The sequence below is a fragment of the Rissa tridactyla genome, chromosome 8 (assembly GCF_028500815.1).
Source record: "Rissa tridactyla isolate bRisTri1 chromosome 8, bRisTri1.patW.cur.20221130, whole genome shotgun sequence".
NCBI classification, from domain to species: domain Eukaryota; kingdom Metazoa; phylum Chordata; class Aves; order Charadriiformes; family Laridae; genus Rissa; species Rissa tridactyla.
The window spans coordinates 22386233-22406159 of NC_071473.1; the positions used below are offsets into that span (position 1 = coordinate 22386233).

General features: G+C 60.6%; 2 protein-coding genes and 1 pseudogene across 3 annotated transcripts in view; all 3 read left to right on the forward strand.

The window, feature by feature from the left end:
• The window catches only part of XPR1 (xenotropic and polytropic retrovirus receptor 1), a 116123-nt gene extending 113123 nt beyond the window's left edge, over positions 1-3000 (forward strand). For both annotated transcript variants that reach the window (XM_054210529.1, XM_054210530.1), the window contains exons 14-15: positions 292-513; positions 2683-3000. In XM_054210529.1, the coding sequence (XP_054066504.1) occupies positions 292-513; positions 2683-2743 (283 nt within the window). In that variant the 3' untranslated portion in view covers positions 2744-3000. The remainder of the gene's footprint in view (positions 1-291; positions 514-2682) is intronic.
• A 1624-nt stretch (positions 3001-4624) lies between these two features.
• LOC128913728 (uncharacterized) lies at positions 4625-10129 on the forward strand (annotated as a pseudogene).
• On the forward strand, positions 9837-19843 carry KIAA1614 (KIAA1614 ortholog). The gene is made up of 10 exons (XM_054210527.1): positions 9837-10841; positions 11599-12216; positions 12861-12924; positions 14222-14374; positions 15064-16313; positions 16393-16510; positions 17230-17434; positions 17937-18049; positions 18189-18373; positions 18770-19843. The coding sequence occupies exons 2-10, from the start codon at positions 11604-11606 to the stop codon at positions 18961-18963; spliced, it is 2895 nt and encodes a 964-aa protein (XP_054066502.1). The 5' UTR covers positions 9837-10841; positions 11599-11603; the 3' UTR covers positions 18964-19843.
• Positions 19844-19927: the final 84 nt, after the last annotated feature.

Consider the following 19927-nt stretch of genomic DNA (forward strand, 5'->3'; position numbering starts at 1 on the left):
TTGCGTTTCCCTTGTAATGCCTGGTGCCTCCATGCTGTCCAGATTAGGGCTGTCATCGTTAGGACGATGCCTGACAGATCTGTTGTTCTCCAGAGAGTTGGGAAGATGTTGTAGAAGGTGCTGCTGGTAGTCATTTGCTGTTTCTCCGTACTCCGAGCATGTTCCCAGAGGCACTTTCATCAGTGAGAACAGTCAGTGGTATCCAGATGCATGTACCACTGCTTCGCCAAACACGAGCAATGGCTGTAAAAGTGGAACCAAACTGGTAATGATCACTTTTTCTCCATGCAGGCGGTTTGTGTGGAACTTCTTCCGTCTGGAGAACGAGCACCTGAACAACTGCGGTGAGTTCCGTGCTGTGAGGGACATCTCCGTGGCACCGCTCAACGCCGATGACCTGACGCTCTTGGATCAGATGATGGACCAGGAAGATGGTGTACGAAACCGCCGCAAGAACAAACAGTGGAAACGCAGCCAGAGCGTGTCCTTGCGCAGACCTCGTCTTGCTTCACAGTAGGTTTTGCCTCTCCTCTAGCGCAAGAAACCAAACCATGTGTTAGAGCTGTTGTTAATACTTGGAGGCCATTCATGGACTGGGTAATCATGCAAAGATCTCAGCCAAAATAGTCATTCTAAAGAAGGACAAGTCCAATTAGTAAATGCATATTTCTCTGCTGAAGGGCTGATCCATCCTTTACATCATCTTGGGGTTCTGGTAAACCACTGGAAAAGGGAGTTCCCTTTACAAAACTCCTGTTTTGTAAAAAAAAAAAAATAAAAAAAAGAAATAGCCTGTAGCAGTTGCCAGAGGTTGTAAATCCAAACATGGAAGAAAGAGATGTTCCCGTCAACCAGCCATTTCCAGGCTTTAGACCACTCCCAAGATTTCAGTTATTTGGTTGAGATTTCCTCTGTGAGATCTAAGACCCCTTTCCTCCCCCAAATCTAAACCCATGTGTTTTTGCATTCCACCCCTCCTCCTTACAGCTGAGACGTTTCCCCACCTTGCACCCCAGCCCTGAACCTCTTGACTGCGTATCTTCACTGCAGTTCCTCTGCTCCGAGCATCACAGGGTGCTCCAGGCATCGCTTCTGCCCCAGCGGCACAGCTGCAGAGCCCTGCCCTTTGGCCGGGAGGCATCCTTGGGCTCCCCTGGGACATTGGAAGCACATCGTGTCGGGAGCATTGTGCAATCCCTGCAGCACATCCCCCTCTTGCATCACTGCCTGGGAGGGGTGGGGAAAAGGAGTCTGTGGCTGTCACGCAAAGGGTGTGCTCTGGCCTGAGCACAGCCCTTGGGCCATGCTTGTCTCGTATCAGTGTTGGCTTAGAGCTACACGGATATGACCAATGCCAACAGTCTTTGTGTGGCTGCTAGAGACTGAAGAACTTTATGCAGAGGGGATGTGGGCCAAAGCCTGGTCTGGAGCCCAGAACTGGACACAGGACTCCCCGGTTCAAGAAGGACAGGGAACTGCTGGAGAGGGGACAGCAAAGGGCTACCAAGATGATGAGGGGACCGGAACACCTCTCTTATGAAGAAAGGCTGAGGGATTTGGGTCTCTTCAGTCTGGGGAAAAAACACAACTGAGGGGGGACCTTATCCATGCTTATCAATACTTGAAAGGGTGGGTGTCAGGAGGATGGGGCCAGGCTCTTTTCAGCGGTGCCCAGCAACAGGACAAGGGGTAATGGGCACAAACTTGACCATAGGAAGTTCCATCTCAATGTGAGGAGGAACTTCTTTCCTTTGAGGGTGGCAGAGCCCTGGCACAGGCTGCCCGGGAGGTGGTGGAGTCTCCATCTCTGGAGACATTCCAAACCCGCCTGGACGCGTTCCTGTGCCACCTGCTCTGGGTGACCCTGCTCTGGCAGGGCGTTGGACTAGATGATCTCCAGAGGTCCCTTCCAACCCCCGCCATTCTGTGATTCCATGAATTCCCTTCAGCCATGTCTGTTTACCCCTCGGACGTGCAGTGAACAGAGACGTGTCAAGCATATATTTAGGACAAGAGGAAATGGCCTCAAGCTGCACCAGGGGAGGTTCAGACTGGATATTAGGAAAAATGTTTACCCTGAAAGGGTTATTAAGCATTGGAACAGGCTGCCCAGGGAAGTGGTTGAGGCACCATCCCTGGAGGTATTTAAAAGCTGGGCAGACGTAGTGCTTAGAGATATGGTTTAGTGATGGTTAGGTTGATGGTTGGACTAGGTGATCTGAAAAGGTCCCTTCCAACCTGGGCGATTCTATGATATTCCAAAATAAGCTGCTGTGCCTTTGTGCAGCCCAGGGACGGGTTGAGCAGGAACGCTCCTTTGGATTTGCAGCACCTGCTGCAAAGGTTTTACGGAGTTTTTGGGCGGAGGGATGGATGGAGGCGCCGCAGCCATCGCTGTCGGCGCAGCCCGGCAGAGGGCATTGTCCCTGCGCGCATGGTGACTGCTGTGGGCAGAGCCATGGTGGGAGGATGCTGAGGGACAGCTGGGGCATAGTTATAAGGTTCTGCTGTTCCCGGTGAGAGTGGGAGAGTGTGAAACAATTCCAGTGGAGGAAAACAAGTCCCCTCTGTGGAAGGAAGACTTCCATGCGTGCTGCAGGGTTTTTTTGTCTGCGTGTAGCAATGGGAATTTCTTCTCCCCAGTGAGTGTTTTCTGTTTGCTTTTTTTTTTTTTTTTTGCAGGTCCAAGGCTTGCGACACTAAAGTATTGATAGAGGACCTAGCGAATGAAGTGAACACATGAGATGGCCACGGTCTCTTATTCCGCATCCTTTGTTTTCTCGTTCTGTTCCCCTCTTCCCCAAGTAACCCGATCTCTGGTACAGTTTCCAGCTGAAAACAGGAGAAAACACTGAACATGTTTTCCGAGCTCTTCCAGACCAGATCCTATGGACTCCAACAAGCTCACTGTGTTTTATTTCTTTTCTTCTGGGTTAATTTTAATGTTCTATTTTAAAACAAAACAAACAAAAAAATAAAATATTTTACTTTGCCAATAAAGAGGACAGTTCAGGAAAGAAGGATTGTTTACAGTCTCAACAAGGACATACAAACCTATCTGGATAACGAAGCATCATAGGGACTCCCTCATGGGACAGTGCCGAGAGCACACTCGGTTTCTGCTTGGCCCGGTTTTGACTGGTTGAAACCGGACTTAAGTTTTTAAATCTGATTTTTTTTTTTTTTTGGTTTTGGGGTTTTTTTGGTTTTGTTTTTTTTTTTTTCTTCATATCCAGCGCTGAGGCACTGGCCGCACTTGCAGGGAAAGTGCACTTAGAGCAGTATCTTCATTCATGAAGCTACTTTTTAATTTGATGTAACTTTTCTTATAATTTTTTGGAAATATGATGTATCTGCTGCGTATAGTTTTCACATTATTTATGAAACCTAACAACCATATGAGAGTGATTTTGAGTCCTGTGCAATGAAGGTTTTAATGGTAAAACAAAGCCGGGAATGTAGATCTAGATCTCCAGAGTTGTGGGGTGATGCCCTGCAAATACCCCTCTTGCGAGACAACTTGCACCTGTGTTTACCTTTTCTCTCTTTCTTTCTTTCTGGATTTATTTTATTTTAAACCAAAGTTTCTCTTTCTGATTTTTTTTAGTTGCTGCTACTGCTTCTGGGCATGTCTCTTGTACCGGTTCGATGCCAGCTTCCCATGCAGCTGGGTGAAAGTAGTGCAGGTGATCCTAAGGCCCTTTTGAAAGGAGAGTTGAGTCCTACAGACAGTGCAAAAGCTAGCCAAACAAAGGCTTCGGAACTTCATTCTCCAGCTCAAAAAGTATTTTTTTTATTTTTTTTTTTCAAAGCCTTAATAATCCTTTAGATGGCGTAAGGGCATCCCATACCGAGCAGGGAGCTTTCCTGGTGTTCTCCTGCAGCCCGGCGCAGCAGAAGTGAAGTGGGACGAGGCGAGGAGGTGATGGTTCCCGGGGAGGCAGGGGGCAGTTCCGTAGGCGGGGGTTCAGGACCAGCCGTGTGTTGGAAAGCTGTCGGGGAACGCGGAGAGGACTGTGTTGTGCCCACCTGATGGGGAAGGTGAAATTGAGAACGGGTCTCCTGGTGGCTTCTGGTTTGGCGAAAAGCCTCTGTCGGGCGCTATCCTGGGACGCTGCCCTGCAGCTTGGCTGTGACTTATGCCCCTTACCTCGCCTCGCTAGCCCGTTTTGGGAAGCGTGACGCTATTCAGCAGGCTTGGGTAAAGAGCAGCTGTATTGCCGAGCAAATGATGTTGGAAGAGCGATGCTAACTTGATGGTCCCAATGGTCTCTCCTCCCGTAGGAAAGGAAATGTGAGTCCCCTCGTCCTTTCCCTGGCATGACACGTGCTCCCCGCTCTCTCGCAGCGGTGCCGGGGGGTGAGGGGAGCCGGCGCTGAACCTCGCAGCCAGGACAGCTGCCGCTGGGTCGGGTCGGCGTGGCTGACGTCCCTGGGACTGCCACCTTCCCCTCTGCGCAGCCGTGCCGCACAGCTAGGACCCCAAGAGAAGGGTAAAACTCTTGAAGTAGGATCCCTGCACTGATGTCCGTCCGGTGACTTGCCTCTCGTTTGGGCGATGGAGTTGCAGAAATCCCTACTCAGCTGCCGTTTGGTGATTATTCTTTTTTAATTAGCTAATAGCATGGCTTCTCACACGACCGGTACGGTTGCGTTTTCTCAGTTTGCCTGCTGTGCCTCTTGCCCAGAGGAAGTGAAGAAGGGAACTTAGTTCTCTTCGTTTAATTCGGAATAGATTAGAACGCGGTGGTGGTGAACCCCGTACCAGGCTAAGGGCAACACTGCAAATCTGTGGCTGCCCGCGCTCCTGTGATGTGCCCTCAGCTCACAAAGAAACTCTGACGGACCCGCCAGGAGATGCCTCTGCTGTGGCGGGGCGCGTGGTGGAGCAGCTGCTGCGTCGGCGTGCTCCTCCTTGCACCTCCTGCCGCGTCGGTCTGCTCCGGCGGGAGGGCAGCTGGACTAGCAGGGGCTTGCGGTGGTCATCCCTTTGGTGCCCGGGAGCCTGTTTTTCCCCATACTTAACTCCCTTAGGTCTGTTGTTCGTACTTAAACGGAGAGTTCCTGTTCATATGGAAGTGGAGCTCGAGATATAAAGCCCCTCAAGGTATTTCAGTTTCTCTAATTTGCATTGCAGCGGTTGTTGCCGTGTCCAAACCTTGCGTAGGTGTTTCCAGCGGGAGCGGTGGGAGACGCCTGAAGCCATACCTACCCAGGGCTGCGTAGAGGAGGGCAGCCATGCTGGGGGAGGGGGACAATCCAAAATAAACCAGTGCTGTGTTGCTTAAGCAAGTGGTTCTTTACGAAAAGAAACCAGAGTTCCCTGGTAACGCATCCTTTTGGAGGGAAGGAGAAATGCAGAGAGACGTTTCGAAGTGATGCCATTCCCCTGGGAGCGCTCTGCCTTCCTCGGCTGGGCTGGGGACAGCGGGGCATGGCCGGGTGGCAGGCGTCCTGCCCTCATCCCCCTGCTGCTGCGCCCTCCGACCGACTGCTTCCCAACCTGCTGGGGGGTGGGTTGTCAAGCTGCGAGTAATTAAATTCTTGTTCTGTAGTTTACCCAATCCCTTAGGGGAAGCAGGAATTCAGCCTGTTTGTCTGCTCTGCTCCCTGCTCTGCTCTTTCCCTTCTCTTTTTCTCCGTCTTTGCTGGCAAGAGAAATAAGAAAACAGGGAGGTGGCATGCTACAGCTAGCAAACATTATCTCCTAAAATAAAACATCGTCCTTTTCGGCAGTGAAGACGTTCTCTCGGGGGGAAAGGAGCCTGAATCCCTGGAGGCATGGATTTTAAAGGCTCCCAGCTGCCCAGCGCTGCGTCTGCCTGTTCCCTCCCTTCCCAGAGAATTTCTGAGAAATCAGGCGTGCGGATTCCTCCCGAGAGCAAGCGCTAAAGCCGAGATGGCTCCGCGTCTATGAGAACATCTGGGCCAATAAAGGGAGACCTAACGAAGCCGAGCAGATGGTGAGAGAAAACAGCCCCATCGCTCCCTGTGAGCAGCCTGCGGGAGCGAGGGGAGCGGGGACAGTCCCGGGGTGGCTTCGTTTCATTAGCAGGATTTGCTAAGGGGTGCTCGGAAATAACACCTGGAGGGAGAACAGCAGGGACAATCCAGAAGTACGGACAGCAGAATTAAAAGGAGCTGGGCTTTTTTTTTTTTTCTCTCTCTTTTTTTTTTTTAATCCAACGCTTTAGTTGTTGGGATGTAGCTGGATGGAAAGTGGAAGCTGAGACAGGTCTGGGCTCTGGCTGTTGCGAAGCGGCGCTGGGTTTTGGATGTTGAACTTGCCCTGTCCTTGCGAGAAGTTGTCAGAGGGCGGTAGTTGCATGAGGCTCCGAGGTCGGTCCGGAAGCTACTTTTGTCTGGCTGAAACCCTTGCAGATAGTCCCGTCTAAGGGGAGGAGATGCTGCAGTGGCTAATGAATTTTGGAAATCCCCTTTGAACTCGCTGCTCCCTGCTGATTCCTATCCTTCCTGCTCTTCCAGGGATTTTTGAGGTGCAGGGGGGGTTAGGATTTGCAACGTTCTGAGTTTATTTGCTGGCTGGAGTTCCCTGCGCGGCTTTGGGACTGTGTCACCAGCAGCGGAGTGCCAGGTCCCCGTGCCTGGGAAAGGCAATGCCGTGTGCTGTGGGTGACATCCTGAAGGGGCAGCGGGGCGCGTTTGGGCTTTACAGGCTCGGCAAGCGGGAGTGGGAGCTGCTCTGCCAACGGGAACCGATTCCGTCCCACCATGTTTTAAAAGAAACGCGTTTGCAGCGCTCGTGGCTGTGGCCTCTACGTATCAAATAAGCTCCTACCTCTCAAATCCAGGCACATTCCCAAAGCCAGCTGTTGCTCGTCCTAACACCTTTCCCTGCCCTGCTCCCGGCCCTCCTTGTTCTGTCGGTGTCTTTGCCATTTGTCCAAAGCCTGTGATACGCAGGGCGTGGGGGGGGGGGCGACCGGCAGCAGCCTTCAGCGTGAAAATCTTGGAGGGGGGGAAAAGTCTCTTGTGGAGCAGAGCCGGATCCCGCCGCTCTTACCTTCCCTGATAACTTCTTGTGCCGCTCGTTCTGCTTCCTCGCTGGGCCACTGCAGCCGTGAGGGAGGCAGGGAGGGAAAGCACGGTCCCGGTTCCGGGAGATAACCATCCCTGGGGACTTTACTGCGGATCTTCTGCGGAGCGAGGGAGACGGTGCAAAGCCTTCAAGCTTGGCCTGCGTTTCGAACAGACGAGTGAATTTGGCCTTGTCCTGCAAGGATGCTGCTGCGTGCTGCCTGCTGTGACTCAGCGTGTACCCCAGGCTTTTTTGCGGGGGGGTTTGTGGCCCCAACGTCGGGCCGCCATGCTGGGACGTGCCCTGGGACTGGGGTGGGTCTCAGCTCCTGTTGGGAACACAAAAAGCCACCTCTGGCTCGCTCCGTGTCCTCCCTCTTCTCCTCCACCATTCTGCTGTGCGCTCGCATGGAGGAAGATGATCTTCTGCCTTAAGCATTTATTTTTTTTTCTTAATTTACATTTTTATTCTAGAAGGTGATCGGATTGTTTTATCTCCTTGGAAAAGAGGGGCTGGGGCTCCTGGGGGAAGAGTGGAAAATCCCTTTGGTAAACCGCAGCAGTCACAATTGGGCTCCGTGGCTGTCACCTCATCAAACCTTGCCTCCCTTACGTGATGCCATCCCAAATACCGCGCCGTGGGACAAGCTGTCAGCCCGCCACCGCCGTGGGGTTAAACTGGTGTGTCAGCATCCCTCGGGGGCTTCACTCTCTGCTTGCAGCATCCTGGCTGCGAGAGAAATGCAGGTTTTGCAGGGGGAGGAGAGGAAAGGGCTGGTAATACTGTGTGTACGTGGGTGCTGATGCCCCATCCCTGTTCCCGGTGGGAATCGGAGGCTGCTCTGACCCCGGTGCAGTGGGCGAGCGGCACTGATCCTGCCTGGGCGGATACCCCACGGCCTGACGGTCCCTCGAGCTTTAGAAACCAAATTACAAACTCTTTGCTCCAGAGGAGAAATTGGGCAGCCTGGTAGAACTTGTGATGACCTCTCCGTCCCATAGGTCCTGGCGAAGGATCGGCGTTTGGAAGGGGCCTGGGGTGGAAATGCCAAAGTTTCCCCCCAGGTCCCGCTGCCGCCTTCCTCTCCCCTCCCCGCTGTGTTGGTCTAAATGATCTTTCTATGAAGCCCTGTAGATGTCAAAAGTAATTATGGAGTGTGATTAGTCCTCTGTGGGTGCTTTCTTTCTTTCCTCCTCCTTTCTCTTTTGCTATCCCCTTCTCCACTCTTCTTTTTCGGCTAAGTGGAAAAGGTGAGGACAAAGAATTGCCGCTTGCTTGGACTCATGATGTATCTGTGACTGCGCTATTAGCTGTCTCCTCTTTCCTCCCCAAATGGATATAATTTTTGAAGTGTGGAATACCCTTCTTGATAAGTAAGTAGGTTTTAAAAAGAAAAAAAAAATGCACAATGTGATACTGTTTCATAGTTCCTAGGTGGTTGTATAAAGCAAAGTTACTGTGATTGTGTTTTTCAAAGGAAAAAGTGATTGGTTACAAAATCTGTCCTTTTTTCATTATTACAAGCTCTTTGTTTTCCAATGATCTGATGGCTCTTTTGTCTCCCCCCGTCTGCGTGTCTTTCTTCCCACGTCCCACCCCTGGTGCCGCATCCCCCCGCAGAGCGTTTGCTTCTCCCCGTCTGTAGACGCGGCTCTTGCACCCCTGGGAGCTGCGGGCTGTGGCTGGCGGCCAGAGGAGGGGGAGAGCGGTGTCCCAGGAGGAGGTGGAGGTGCTTGGAGGAGGGAGATGTTTGAGAAGGGGGTTGGAGGGAGGCAGGAGGGGTTCACAGGAAGGTGCCCGGGGCTCAAACCCCACACGCCATGGGGTGATGGTTGAGGAGACCTGCACAGACCGTGCCCTACTGGCTAAAGCCTCTGGGAGCTTTTGGTTGCCTCTCTCCAGCTTGTCTCTGGTCCAAGGTGCCCTCCCTGCGCAGTGGGTGACCCGAGGCTGAGCAGCCCAACCCTGGGTTGTCTGGGGTCTGTGCTTTCATTTTGCTTTCTTAAATCCCCTCATCGTCTCTTGCAATCAGTCTTCCTCCAGAAGAGAGCCCAGCGCCTTGAAATCACTCTAAGCCTGTTGCTGCTCACGCCACCCGCTTCCCGGAGGTTTAATCCCTGTGCCCCGGGTGCTGCCGGCCGCGGCTCCCTGCCTGGCCAGTGGCAGGAGCCCGGCTGCCCTTGCTTTGGCACCTCACCGGGCGGGTTGTCCCCAGCTTGATGGGAACGGCATCCCCCAGGCACGTTGTCCCGGGGCAGAGGAGCCAGGACCCCTCCCCAGGATGGCGTGGAGGTAAGGATAGGTCCTGGCATCGCAGGGGAGGTCGGACCCTGGGGCTGGGGGACGGGGCGAAGGGGCTTTCGACCCTGGGTTCTTCCACCCAAACCTGCCAGCGGTGCCCTCCTGCCTGGGGGCAGCTGGGGGAAGATGCTCGGTCTGTCCCCTGCGGAGCGAGGAGTCATCCCTGCTGCCGGGCAGCGCTGAGATTGCAGCCAGCCCTGGGTGGGGAAGGAAGCCCTTGGGCTCAGTTTTGGCCATGATGGGGGTCCCGGGGCCACTGGGGTGGTGGGGGATAATTTAAGAAGATAAAAGTGATTTCTTGCTGCTCATGCTGGCTGGGGCCGGTGCGGCTGGAGCCGGGAGGATTAAAACAATTTCATAATCCTGGTGATTTCCTTTTGATCGGGATTATGAAACCAATCACGAATATCAAAAGCCACGGCTTTAAAGCGGCAGCTGGAGTGGGGCCGGGACACCCATGGCCCCCGCAGCACCCATCCTGCCCCCCGGGGATGGCAGCCCCTGCGCCCGCAGGTAAGTGGTGCCCACCCGGGGTCCTGCTCCGGCGTGATGAGTTTTGTGGGGTCTCGGGGGAGGCGGGCAGGGGGAATGGGGTTTCAGTGTGGGTGGTTCTGCGGGGCACGTGTTCCGTACTGGTTTTAGAGGATGATGATGCATGGATATACCAAGCTCGGCTCCTCTCAGCCCCCACCATCCTCCTGCCTGAAGATGCTCGGTCTGGAGCCCGTTGGCCTTGGGTTGCTGTGGGGTCCGGGCAGGATTCGGCCTCCGGGAAAGCAGGAGAATTGAGCACATCTGCAAACGTGTGACGCTCACGGGAGGTTGCCTGAAGCCAGCAGGCTTGGCTGCCAGTCTGAAGGCTGTTAGAGAAAACACCCCCAACCCCAGCGGGACCACCCTCTCCGTCCGTTTGCCCTCCTGGAGCCCCCCGCCACTGGTGCATGGCAGACCTCTGCAGCACTCTGGGGTGAGGTGTCCCCCCCCTGCCCCGGCGGCCCCGGGGAGGTGGGCTGGCTGTGCTCCCCGCTCGCCTCCCAAACCCGCAGCCCAGACAAAGGACATTCCTGAGAGCCGGCCAAAGCAGCCGGCTTCTCTCTGTCCCGGCGTGGGGTGTTGGGTTCCCCCCCTCCCGTGGGGTCCCCTCTGTCCCCCCAATGCCACACAGTGGCCACAGTGGCGTCGCCCTTTGTGGCCACCCGCCAGCCATGGCCGGGGCCGGTGATTCGGCTGCGGGGCTGGGGCAGGATTTGGCTGGGTGCCCTGGCGAGGGGTGCAGAGGAGGAGGAGGAGGAGGAGGAGGCGGCTGGGGCGGGAGGCAGGGCTGGCCGCGGCCCCACAGCCCAGCCAAGCAGCTGTGCTTGTCTGAAGGGGCTGGGATTTGCTGGTTTGTCCTTTTTTTTTTTTTTTTGGTAATTTTTTTTTTTTTTTCCCTTCCCTGCTTCCTTCCCTTCTTCCGCCTTCTTCTCCCTCTTCCCAGCCTTCTCCCGATGCTGCTGCGGGGGTAAGGACAGGCCTCGCCTCCCACCCTCGTCCCGTCCTGCTGCCGCTCAGCCCCGGGGCAGTGAGGGGCTGCGGTGACCGGGGTTGGGGCTGCTGGGGCCAGGGGGGGTGCCCCGGGGATGCTCCTGCAGCCCCGGCCATGGGGGAGGCTCCTCCGGGGGTACCGGCAGGGACGGGATGCTCCTGGTGGGGTGCAGGGTGTCAGCGGTGGTGCCTGGTTGCCACCGGGACCATGAGGCCAGCACAGGACAAGTGACATGTGTGACCCTGGGGGGCCGGGCTGAAGGGGGGGCTCGCGTCTGTCCGGTGGCACCTTTGGCGAGTTGCAGCCCTGCGGGATTTCTGGGATGTTTGGGGGCCCTGACTTGGCTCAGCGAGTGCCGGTTGTCTCCGGAGCATCTCGCTGGGTGTCCCCAGGGCACCCGAAACGGCGTGGGCAGGCGTCTGCGCTCCCGCTCAGCCCCTGGCCGACCACTTTGGGGGGGGAACCAGCCCGTTCCCCACCACCCCAGAGCGATGCTGGTACTGTGTCAGTGCTCTGGGTGACCTTGTGCTGTGCCACGTCCCTGTCCCCTTCCCCACCGTGGCGTTGCATGCCTTTGCCGCACGGGCATCACCGTATCCGCTGCCAGCAGAGCCTCGGGCAGGCGGGAGCCATGCTGCCTTTTGCAGGAGGTGCCAAGGCGGGTGCTGGCGAGGAGGAGGGCGAGGGCAGCGCGGGGGCTCGCCCAGCCTCCCCTGGGTTCTCTTCCCCACAGGGCACATGGAGGGGGGCTCTCCCGCTGAAACGCGGCGGCCGCCGCGGCCCCCCAAGCAGCACGGCCAAACCTCCGCCCCGCCGGAGCACCCCGAGGCTGCCTGCGGCCCCCACGCCATCCTGGAGAGCAAGGTGAAGGCGCTGAAGGAGAAGCGGGGGGCTGGCCGGCCGGGGACCCCAGTGGCCACCCCCGAGCGCCCCTCACCCAAGAAGCCCCGTCCCCGTCGGGGGAAGCCGGGGACGGACGTGGCGGCGCTGGAGCCGCGGGCTCAGCTCCGCACCTACCTGACGGACGGGCTGCTGGATGGTGGGGAGCCTGTGGCTGACAGTCCCCCGGTGCCCCGCGCCAGCACCCCGGGGCTCTGGCGGGTGCCGGCACCAAGGGGAGATGTGCCGGGAGGCACTGAGCTCCCCCGGGATGAAGGCAGCGGGTCCCAGGGCTCTGCCTCCCCTCATGAGACACCCCCCCTGGAAGAAGAAGCCCGAACCCCGCTGTGGGACCGAGAGGGTCCCTCTGTGTCCCCCGCCATGGCGGAGGGCTGGGAGAGGCTCTCGCTGGCCGAGCGGGTGGAGAGGAACCGGCGGCTGCTGCAGGAGGTGCTGGGCCTTGCTGCCCCCGGTGCGTATTTCGGGCAGGCGACGGCTGTTTTGGTAGAGCCAGGGGGAGCAGGAAGGGAAAAGGTTTGAGGCGAAGCCAGAGGGTCCTCAGTGCCATCCTCCATCCCCCCAGGCTGTGGGTGCAGCTCCGTGCTGATTCGCGCCCCGGGGCCGCCCCGTGTCTCGCGGGTGCTGCTCCCCCTTCACCGGCAGCAGGAGGAGGTGTCCACAAACAAAATGGGGTGTTTCTTCACCGGGGTGCTCTGGGTGCTGCCAGACCCCTCCGGCCTCCTGGTGAGGAATTTCCCTGCTAAGAGCAAGAGGAAGAACCCCCACTTCCTGGGGCACCCGAGGTCTGCGGGCATTGTCTCCCCACCGCCAGCCGCAACCAGAAACGGGAATTAGTTTCTCCTTCGAAAGCGTCTCCCCTGATGACCCCGTGGTCCCCATCGCTGTGGGTGCATCCCCGACTGGGTGGTGTTACCCAGCTTCCCGCTTCTCTGGGGTCTCTCTGGCGCTGAGCAGCTGGGATAGCCCCAAAGGGTGTTTGTTAGGACGGGATGAGCTGTGGGGCTGGGGGTGCGGGGAGCGCTAGCGAGGGGGGGACACCAGGGTGGGGGCCAGGGTCTAGCGAGGCTGATGCCTTCTCCCCCTCCTGCGTTTCAGAGGTGCCGGCGAGCGACGGGGACTGGGACTCGGGGGTCTCGCTGCAGGACGCCGAGGGCTGCAGGTGGGTCTGTCCAGGCCTGGTGATGGGGTGCGTGTGAGAGGGGGACACATTTCCCTCTCTCTCCCTCCCTCGGCTTGTATTTTAAATGCTTCCCACAAATTAGCTCTGGGGCTCAGCAGGGCTCTGGGGAAGGGCTGTGGGGCAGCCCCCCCCGCCGTCAGCGTGGCAGCCGGTGTGGGGAGCACGGAGGGGCTCCGGCGACACTTCAGCGCGAGCAGGGCAGGAGGGTCAGGCCGAGACGGGTGTCCGTATGGAGCTTGGGCACGGGGTGGGGTGGTGGGGGGGGTGTCGCTGCCGGGACCCCGGGAGGGAAGGGAGCTGGGGAAGAGGACGGGAGAGGAATTTGCTCCAGGTGCTTAAGAGGATCGGGGCGACGGGCGTGTGTAATCTTGTTGGCCTAATGATAAACCTTGGAGGTACGGACTAAAAATACGGAGGTGGGATGGGCAGGTGAGCTGGGCGGCAGCGCGCGGGCTGGGGTCTTGGGGGGGGCTGCATGGGGGGGAATGGGGAAGACACCCCCCGTATTGCGGTTACTGGTTCTGTGCCACTCTGGCGGCCGGGGTTGAGGGGTGACAGCCGGGCGCAAGGGATGCCGCGCTCCCCGTGAGCTGGGGCAGCTGAAAGCTGAGGGGGGGGCTGGACCCCCCCGCCATGGTGCGGCGCAGGGGGGCTTTCCCGGGGGCCAGCCTGCACCCACCCTCCTGCCGCGAAGAGGTTAAGGCTGGGCTCCCCGAAGTGACTGCCTGAGCTGATTATTTTAATCAGGGGGATTAGGGCCATGGCCAACGGGGAAGGCAGCGCTGGAGCAGGGCTGTGCCCTCCCGGAGCCCGTGGGTCCCCCCACCCTGCAGCCGGCGGGGCTGGGGGGGGGCAGAGACCGCCTGCCGGGAAGGGAAGGCAGCAGAGGCAGGGGGTCATCCCAAACCTACCTGCGTTTGCGCAGCTGTGGGGTTCACACTGGCGGGGAGCGGAGGCAGAGCCTGCCTCACTTTCCCCCATCCGCCTCCGGGGATGTCCCTGGTGCAAAGCACTGCCTCGGCTGAGCCGTGCAGGGGCTGAGCCTCCCCCCAAAGCATCGCTGGAGTGGGGTGCGACCCCCCCGCCCCGGCTCCTCCTGCCTGGCACCGGCAGAGAGGTTCCTGCCTGGCTGTCCCCCGGCACGGCCGCCAGCCTGCCCATGAATGGAGGCCGGGCCCCGTTTTCTCCGGGCAGAGCAGCCCCGTCGTCACTGTTAAACCACGTCTAATCCCTGTTATTTTTTCCTAATCCCCCCTCCCTGCTGTGGGGGCCGCAGGGCCTTTGTCCCCGGGCGGGAGCTCGAGCTGAGCCCGCGGCACGAGCAGGCCAAGCAGCTGCTGCAGCGCGCCCGCATGAAGGCTCGGACGAACCCCCTGCGCGCCAGCCACGACATCCTCCTCCTCCCCGCCGCCGCTGCCCCGCGCCCCAGGTCAGTGCCAGCCCCCCCGGGACGCGTCCTGCCTCCCCGCCTCTGCCGCCGCCGCCGCCACGGTGCTTTTGTTGGGGGGGTACGCGTGGGTTTGGCGTGTGCGCGGGGCATGTAGGTGTGTGCGCGTGGAGGCGCAGGGTCTGACCCGGCCTCGTACCCGGCCTCAGCATCCCCCCAGCTCGCGGCAGCATCCCCCCCCTGCCCTGGGGGCACCCGTGAAGTCTCCGCATCGCAATATTTGGGGGGTGTTGGATTGCGTTTTCTGGCAAGGTGGAGGCCTCGATGGCGCGCTCCCGGCTGGCTGGCAGGATTGTGTTTCCCGGCGGATGGGGAGTGCCTCCCCGGGGGGAGGCTGGGTGCCGGAAGGCTGTACCCAAGCCGCAGCTCGCCGTGCGTGTGCTGGGTCATGTGCAATTAATTCGGTGTTCCCGGACTGATTAACCACACACCTCGGTGCAGGGGAAAGGTGATGGAGGGCTGTGGGAGCGGGGCATTGCCGCAGCCTCTCGGGATTTCAGCTTTAAGCAGCCCGGGCAGAGGGCTGGGAGGGGAGCGGGGCTGTACAACGTAGGAGGACTTTTCTCCTTCTCCATCTTCTGCACTGGGTTTTCCCCCTCCTGCCCTGCTTTCCCGAGGGAGCCGGGCAGCCCTTGCAGCTCGTCCACGTCCGTCTGTCTGTCCCGTGTCAGGGAGCCCAGCGGGAGGCCGAGCGTGGCCCCGCGGGACGGCGGGAGCCTGAGTGACTCGTCGAGCGGGGACTCCAGCTGCGGGCGGCCGCGGCGGCCCCGGGGACCCTCCCCGTCCCGCGTCCGCTTCGAGGACGAGTCGGCCCGCGACGCCGAGGTGCGGTACCTGGAGCGGTTGCAGCTGCGGCACCGGCGGGCGCTGGGCTCGGCGCTCTCCTCACCGGATCCAGCCAGCAGCGGGCAGCCGGGGGATGGGGCTGGCTGGCCCAAAGCCCGAAGTGGCGACCTGGTGGCCGGGGGCAAGTGCAGCGCCTGCGGCTCCTTCCTCGGTGCCGCCGCTGGCCGGAGCGGGGATACGCTGGCAGCCACTGACGCGTCCGAGGGCAGCTTTGCAGCACAAGGGAGCATCCCTGGGGAGAGCGCGGGGCTGAGCCCTGCCCGGCCGGAGCCCAAAACCAGGGCTCTGGGCCCCCGGGGGTCCCCGCTGTGGATCCTCCCCTCCCGGCAGCGCATCCACACCGAGAAGATCAAGGAGACGTACATCGGGGACGTCACCTACATCGATGAGGTGGACTCAGCCCTGGAGAGCACTGACACCTCCGATAGCTGCCGGACGGACAGCGAGGAGGCAGGACCCCGCAGCCCCCACCCGAGGGGTCACCGGGACCCCCGGGCTCGTGGGCACAGGGCCCCCCGTCCTGCCCTGCAGCCGGAGGCAAGGGCTGGGAAGGTGACATGTGTGGCTGGTGGTGGCCCCTGCACAGGGGACGGGGGCTCAGGTGGCACCGCAAGCCGGCCAGGGGCTGTTTGCCCACCACCACCGGGAAGAACTGGCAGCCAGGAGGAGGGGGACCCCCACCAGCAGCCGGGGGGCAGCGAGGGGGTGGGAAACACCGCTCGTCCCCCCCAGCAGCCCAGTGAGTCCCCGGACCGTTCCTCGCAGCCTGGGGCCAGCTCCCTAATGCTGGGCACCCACCTCCCCACTCCCCCCCCCACCAAAAAGGCCTGCTCTCAGGTGCCTTGCAGGAAAGCCCTCCTCTCCGGTGGCAGCCGCCGGGCATCGAGCCAAGGAGCCCGGGGCCTGGAGCCTGATGGTGGGAGCGCTGGGGCCCCTCAGCCCAGGGCAACGACGGGACTGGGGGAGCGCCGGGGTCCCTGCGGCCCCAGGTGGCTCCCGGGGAGCCCCCTCCGTGCCTTGTCCACCAACAACTGCAACAACACCCACGGGCAGGACCCCCCGGGGACGAGCAGAGGTAAGAGATCCGCGCACGGGGGGGTGCTCGGGGAGGTCCCCAACAAGGCAGGGATGTGACCGTCTCGCTGTGCTTACAGGGCCACCGTCGCAGCCTGTCACCCCTGCATCCCAGGAGGCTGCTCGTCCACCCAGGGAAGCTGCCGGGATGCCTGGAGCTCAGCAGCAGCGGTACCCAGCTGGGAGCACGGCACATGGGTGAGTGACAGCGAGGGGCCACCAGCATCCCGCATCCCTCCTCGGCACAGCAGGATCCTGCTGGGCTGAGCCCCCTGATGCTTCCTGGTGGGACTCTGCCTTTTGGCACCAAAAACCTCCCGGAAACCATAATATGGAAGCGAGGATTTTGCGTGTGTTTTCAAGTGGGTTTTGTGGAGCTGCATTTCACCCTGGGCACCGGGGGGGGGGGGGTGGGGTGTTGCAGCAAACGCGTTGGTGGGCACCCTCAGAGGGGTTTAGCTCAGTGCCAGGTTCTTCCTATTTTGGGAAAAATCAGCTGCTAAACGCTGCCAAGCCCCAGGGCTGCCTTGGGGCTCACCGAACACCATCCCGCTGGACCTGCGCCAGGGCAGGAGGGTTCGGCAGCGGCGGCACTGGGTCTTTCAAGCCCCTTGGTAGGATGAGATCCCATCAGGCAGAGAGCGGGGGAGGTCTGAAAGGTGTTAAACCCCTGAAATTACGGGCAAAACAGGTAGGGAGCCCTTCAGGTGGCTTTGCCTCATGAAGCCATCCCTTGTGCATGCTGGGTTGCTGCTGCGGGACAGGGGAAGGGGGGGGGGCGGCTGCACCCCATCGCACCGTGCTGTGGGGCTCAAACTGAGAAGGCGGGTGCAGGATGCTCCCCCGGCCCCGAGGCAGCCGCTGGCCCTGCTCCCCCAGGGCGCGCGGTGGGCGGCCATCATTCCTCCTCCATCCAGGGAGCTGGGGCGGCCGGCCAGCCGCAAGGGCAGCGGCGCTTCGGCCTCGGGGCTGAAGAAGCTCCTGTGCAGCCTCAGCCAGAGCACCAAGCAGCGCCTGGGCCGCTTCCGCTGCTACAGCATGGAGCAGCTCCCGGCTCCCGGCGCCACCCCCCCGGAGGGCCCCGGCATGAAGAAGTCGCCCTCCCTGCAGTCCCTGCGGCTGGTGAGCTTGAGACATCACCCGGCGCTGGGGGTGTCAGGGGTGGTCCAACAGGAGGAGGGGTGCTGGGCTGGGGTGAAGCATTCCTGAGTATCACTTTACGGCTCCGGTGGACCTTGGGGGGGGGGGGGGGTGGAGGCATGTGCCATCCCAAATCTGCTGGGTTTGAAAAGCCCAGAGGGGAGTGGGGGGGAAGGCGAGAGTGAGGAAGGGGGTGGAAGAGCAGATTTTTGCGGGGTGTGTGTGGGGGGAGATAGGGTAATTTGGTTTGGGGTCATGGCTTGTGCGTCCCAGCCAGCTGAGCAGCGAGGTGTCTCCTTGAGAAACCCACTCCCTGGGTGGGCATCCTGGGCTGGAGTGACAGACCCTCCCCAGCGGTGGTTTGGGGGGGCTCTGGTGGGGGTGCGAGATGCCCACCGCTCCGTGGGAATGTTGGCAGGCGAAGGGCTGCGGTGCCGCGCCGTGTTCCCAGTCATCCCCATTTCAGCCCGGCGCCTTTCCCCAGGTGTCACCCTTCTGCCAGCCCCGAAAAGCTGCCTCCATCCAGAACCTGCACCCCCTCCTGGGCAAGGGACCCCGTGCCAGCGCCTACCTCCTGCCCCAGGCCGCGGCCGACAGGTAGGACAGGGCCCGGTGTGTCCCCACCACGTCCGGGAATGTGGTTTTGAGGTGCTTGGCCATGGCTGGGGGCCCCATCACCTTGTCCCCAGTGGCTTCCCAGGGTCCCCGCTCACCCCCATCTCCCCTCTCCCTGCAGGAAGGGGGGATCGGGGCCGCGGCGCTCGCTGAGCGTGGAGGACATCGGGGCGCCCGGCCGGCTACGCGCGGTGGGGCGCGTGGTGGAGGTCTTCCCTGACGGCACCAGCCAGCTGGAGCTGCAGCGGCCCCCCCAGGGCGCCTTCGGGTTCTGTGTCACCTCCGGGCACGGCCGGCCTGACACAGGTATGGCAGGGTTGTCCCAAAGCGTCACATGAACCATGGGGGAGGTACAGCACGGCACGGCCCCTCTGCGGTGGCTCTCATTCCTCACCCAGGAGCGAGCTTGGGGACGGGTAGAGGGGGCTGCTCCATCCCTGCCGAGCCCCAAAGGCGTGATGGTGGATGGGGGGGCGGGGGGGGCGCTGCCACGCAATGGCTTTGGCCACGCATAGTCCCGTGTGTCCATCAGCCCTTGGCTTGGGGCACGTAGCCTGTCCCAAAGGCTACTTATGGTGACTTTGTTGCTGGGCACGGGCCCAGTGTGCAGCCCCTGGGCACCCCTGGGCGGGGGGGGGGGCACAGCCCCAGCCATGGGGTGCAGGGTGGGGGGTGCTCACCCACCCCTGTCCCTCTCCGCAGGCGTCTACGTGCAGGAGATGGCGGATGCCGGCACGGCCAAGCTGTACGCAGGGCTCCTGGGCGTGGGGGACGAGATCCTGCAGGTCAACGGGGCGGCCGTTTCGGGGCTGGGGCTTGCCCGCATCCGGGAGCTGCTGCTCCGGGCGGACACCCTGTCCCTCCGCGTGCTCAGGCACCGCCCGGCGCCCCGGTAGCCCTGGCATAGCTCCTGGGAAGCCCGTCAGGAGGAGGACGATGTCCTGCCACCATCCCGGGATGCTGCAGGATGGCGCAGTGTTGACCAAGCTGCCCCGTGGCGCCAGGCCCTGCCCTGTGCTGGTGGGAGCAGGCGGGTTTCCCTGCTCTCCGGAGGCAGAGCAGGACTAACGACCAAACCCCCCCCTCCCAGACAGTGTCTGGCGTCTTCAGGAGCTGCTCCAAGTGTGGGGATGGGGGAGAGCCCAGCCCTGCCACTGAGCCAGTGTGGGGTGCCCTGTGGGTCACTGGGGTGGCCAGTGTGGGGATGCCCCATCCCTGCATTCCCAGGAGGCGCAGCGGGGGGGGGTTTGTGGTGTGTGTGTCCCTGCCACTGCTGTAAACCTGCGCCCACGGGCTGGTGCGTCTCTTTTAAATTATTTCAAACTGAAAAAAAAAATAAAAATATATATATATATATGTAATCATGAAAAATGGTGGCCTTGGCTTGCAGAAAGCATAGAGGGGCTGGGGTTGGGGTGGGTGACACTCGGCCAGAGGGACAGGACATGCCCCGGCCCTGGGGTTGTTGGGGATGCTGGCGGGTGTGGATGCCATGGATGGTGCTGGGGAGTGCGTGGGTGCCTTCATGTGGGGCTGAGCCCCACCCCCGCACCACCCCCCAGCCCAGCCCGGTGTAACTGCAGTGGGCAGCTTGGCCGGGGCGCTGACGCGTGTCCTGGCTGCGGGGTGGCAGGGGTTGGCATGGTGCACAGCCCTGGACATGGTCTGTGGGGTGGGGAAATGGGGACAGGGCAGGGGACAACGGTCCCCCGAGAGCTGTACTGGCCTGGCGGGAGGGGACTCTTCCTATTGCCTCCCCTCCAGGCAGCTTGTGGTTTTTTGGGAGGGGTGTGCGTGTGGGTTGTGGGGAAGTAGGGGGTGATGGGGCCGTTCTCCTCTTCCTCCGAGCCCTGCTGGGAC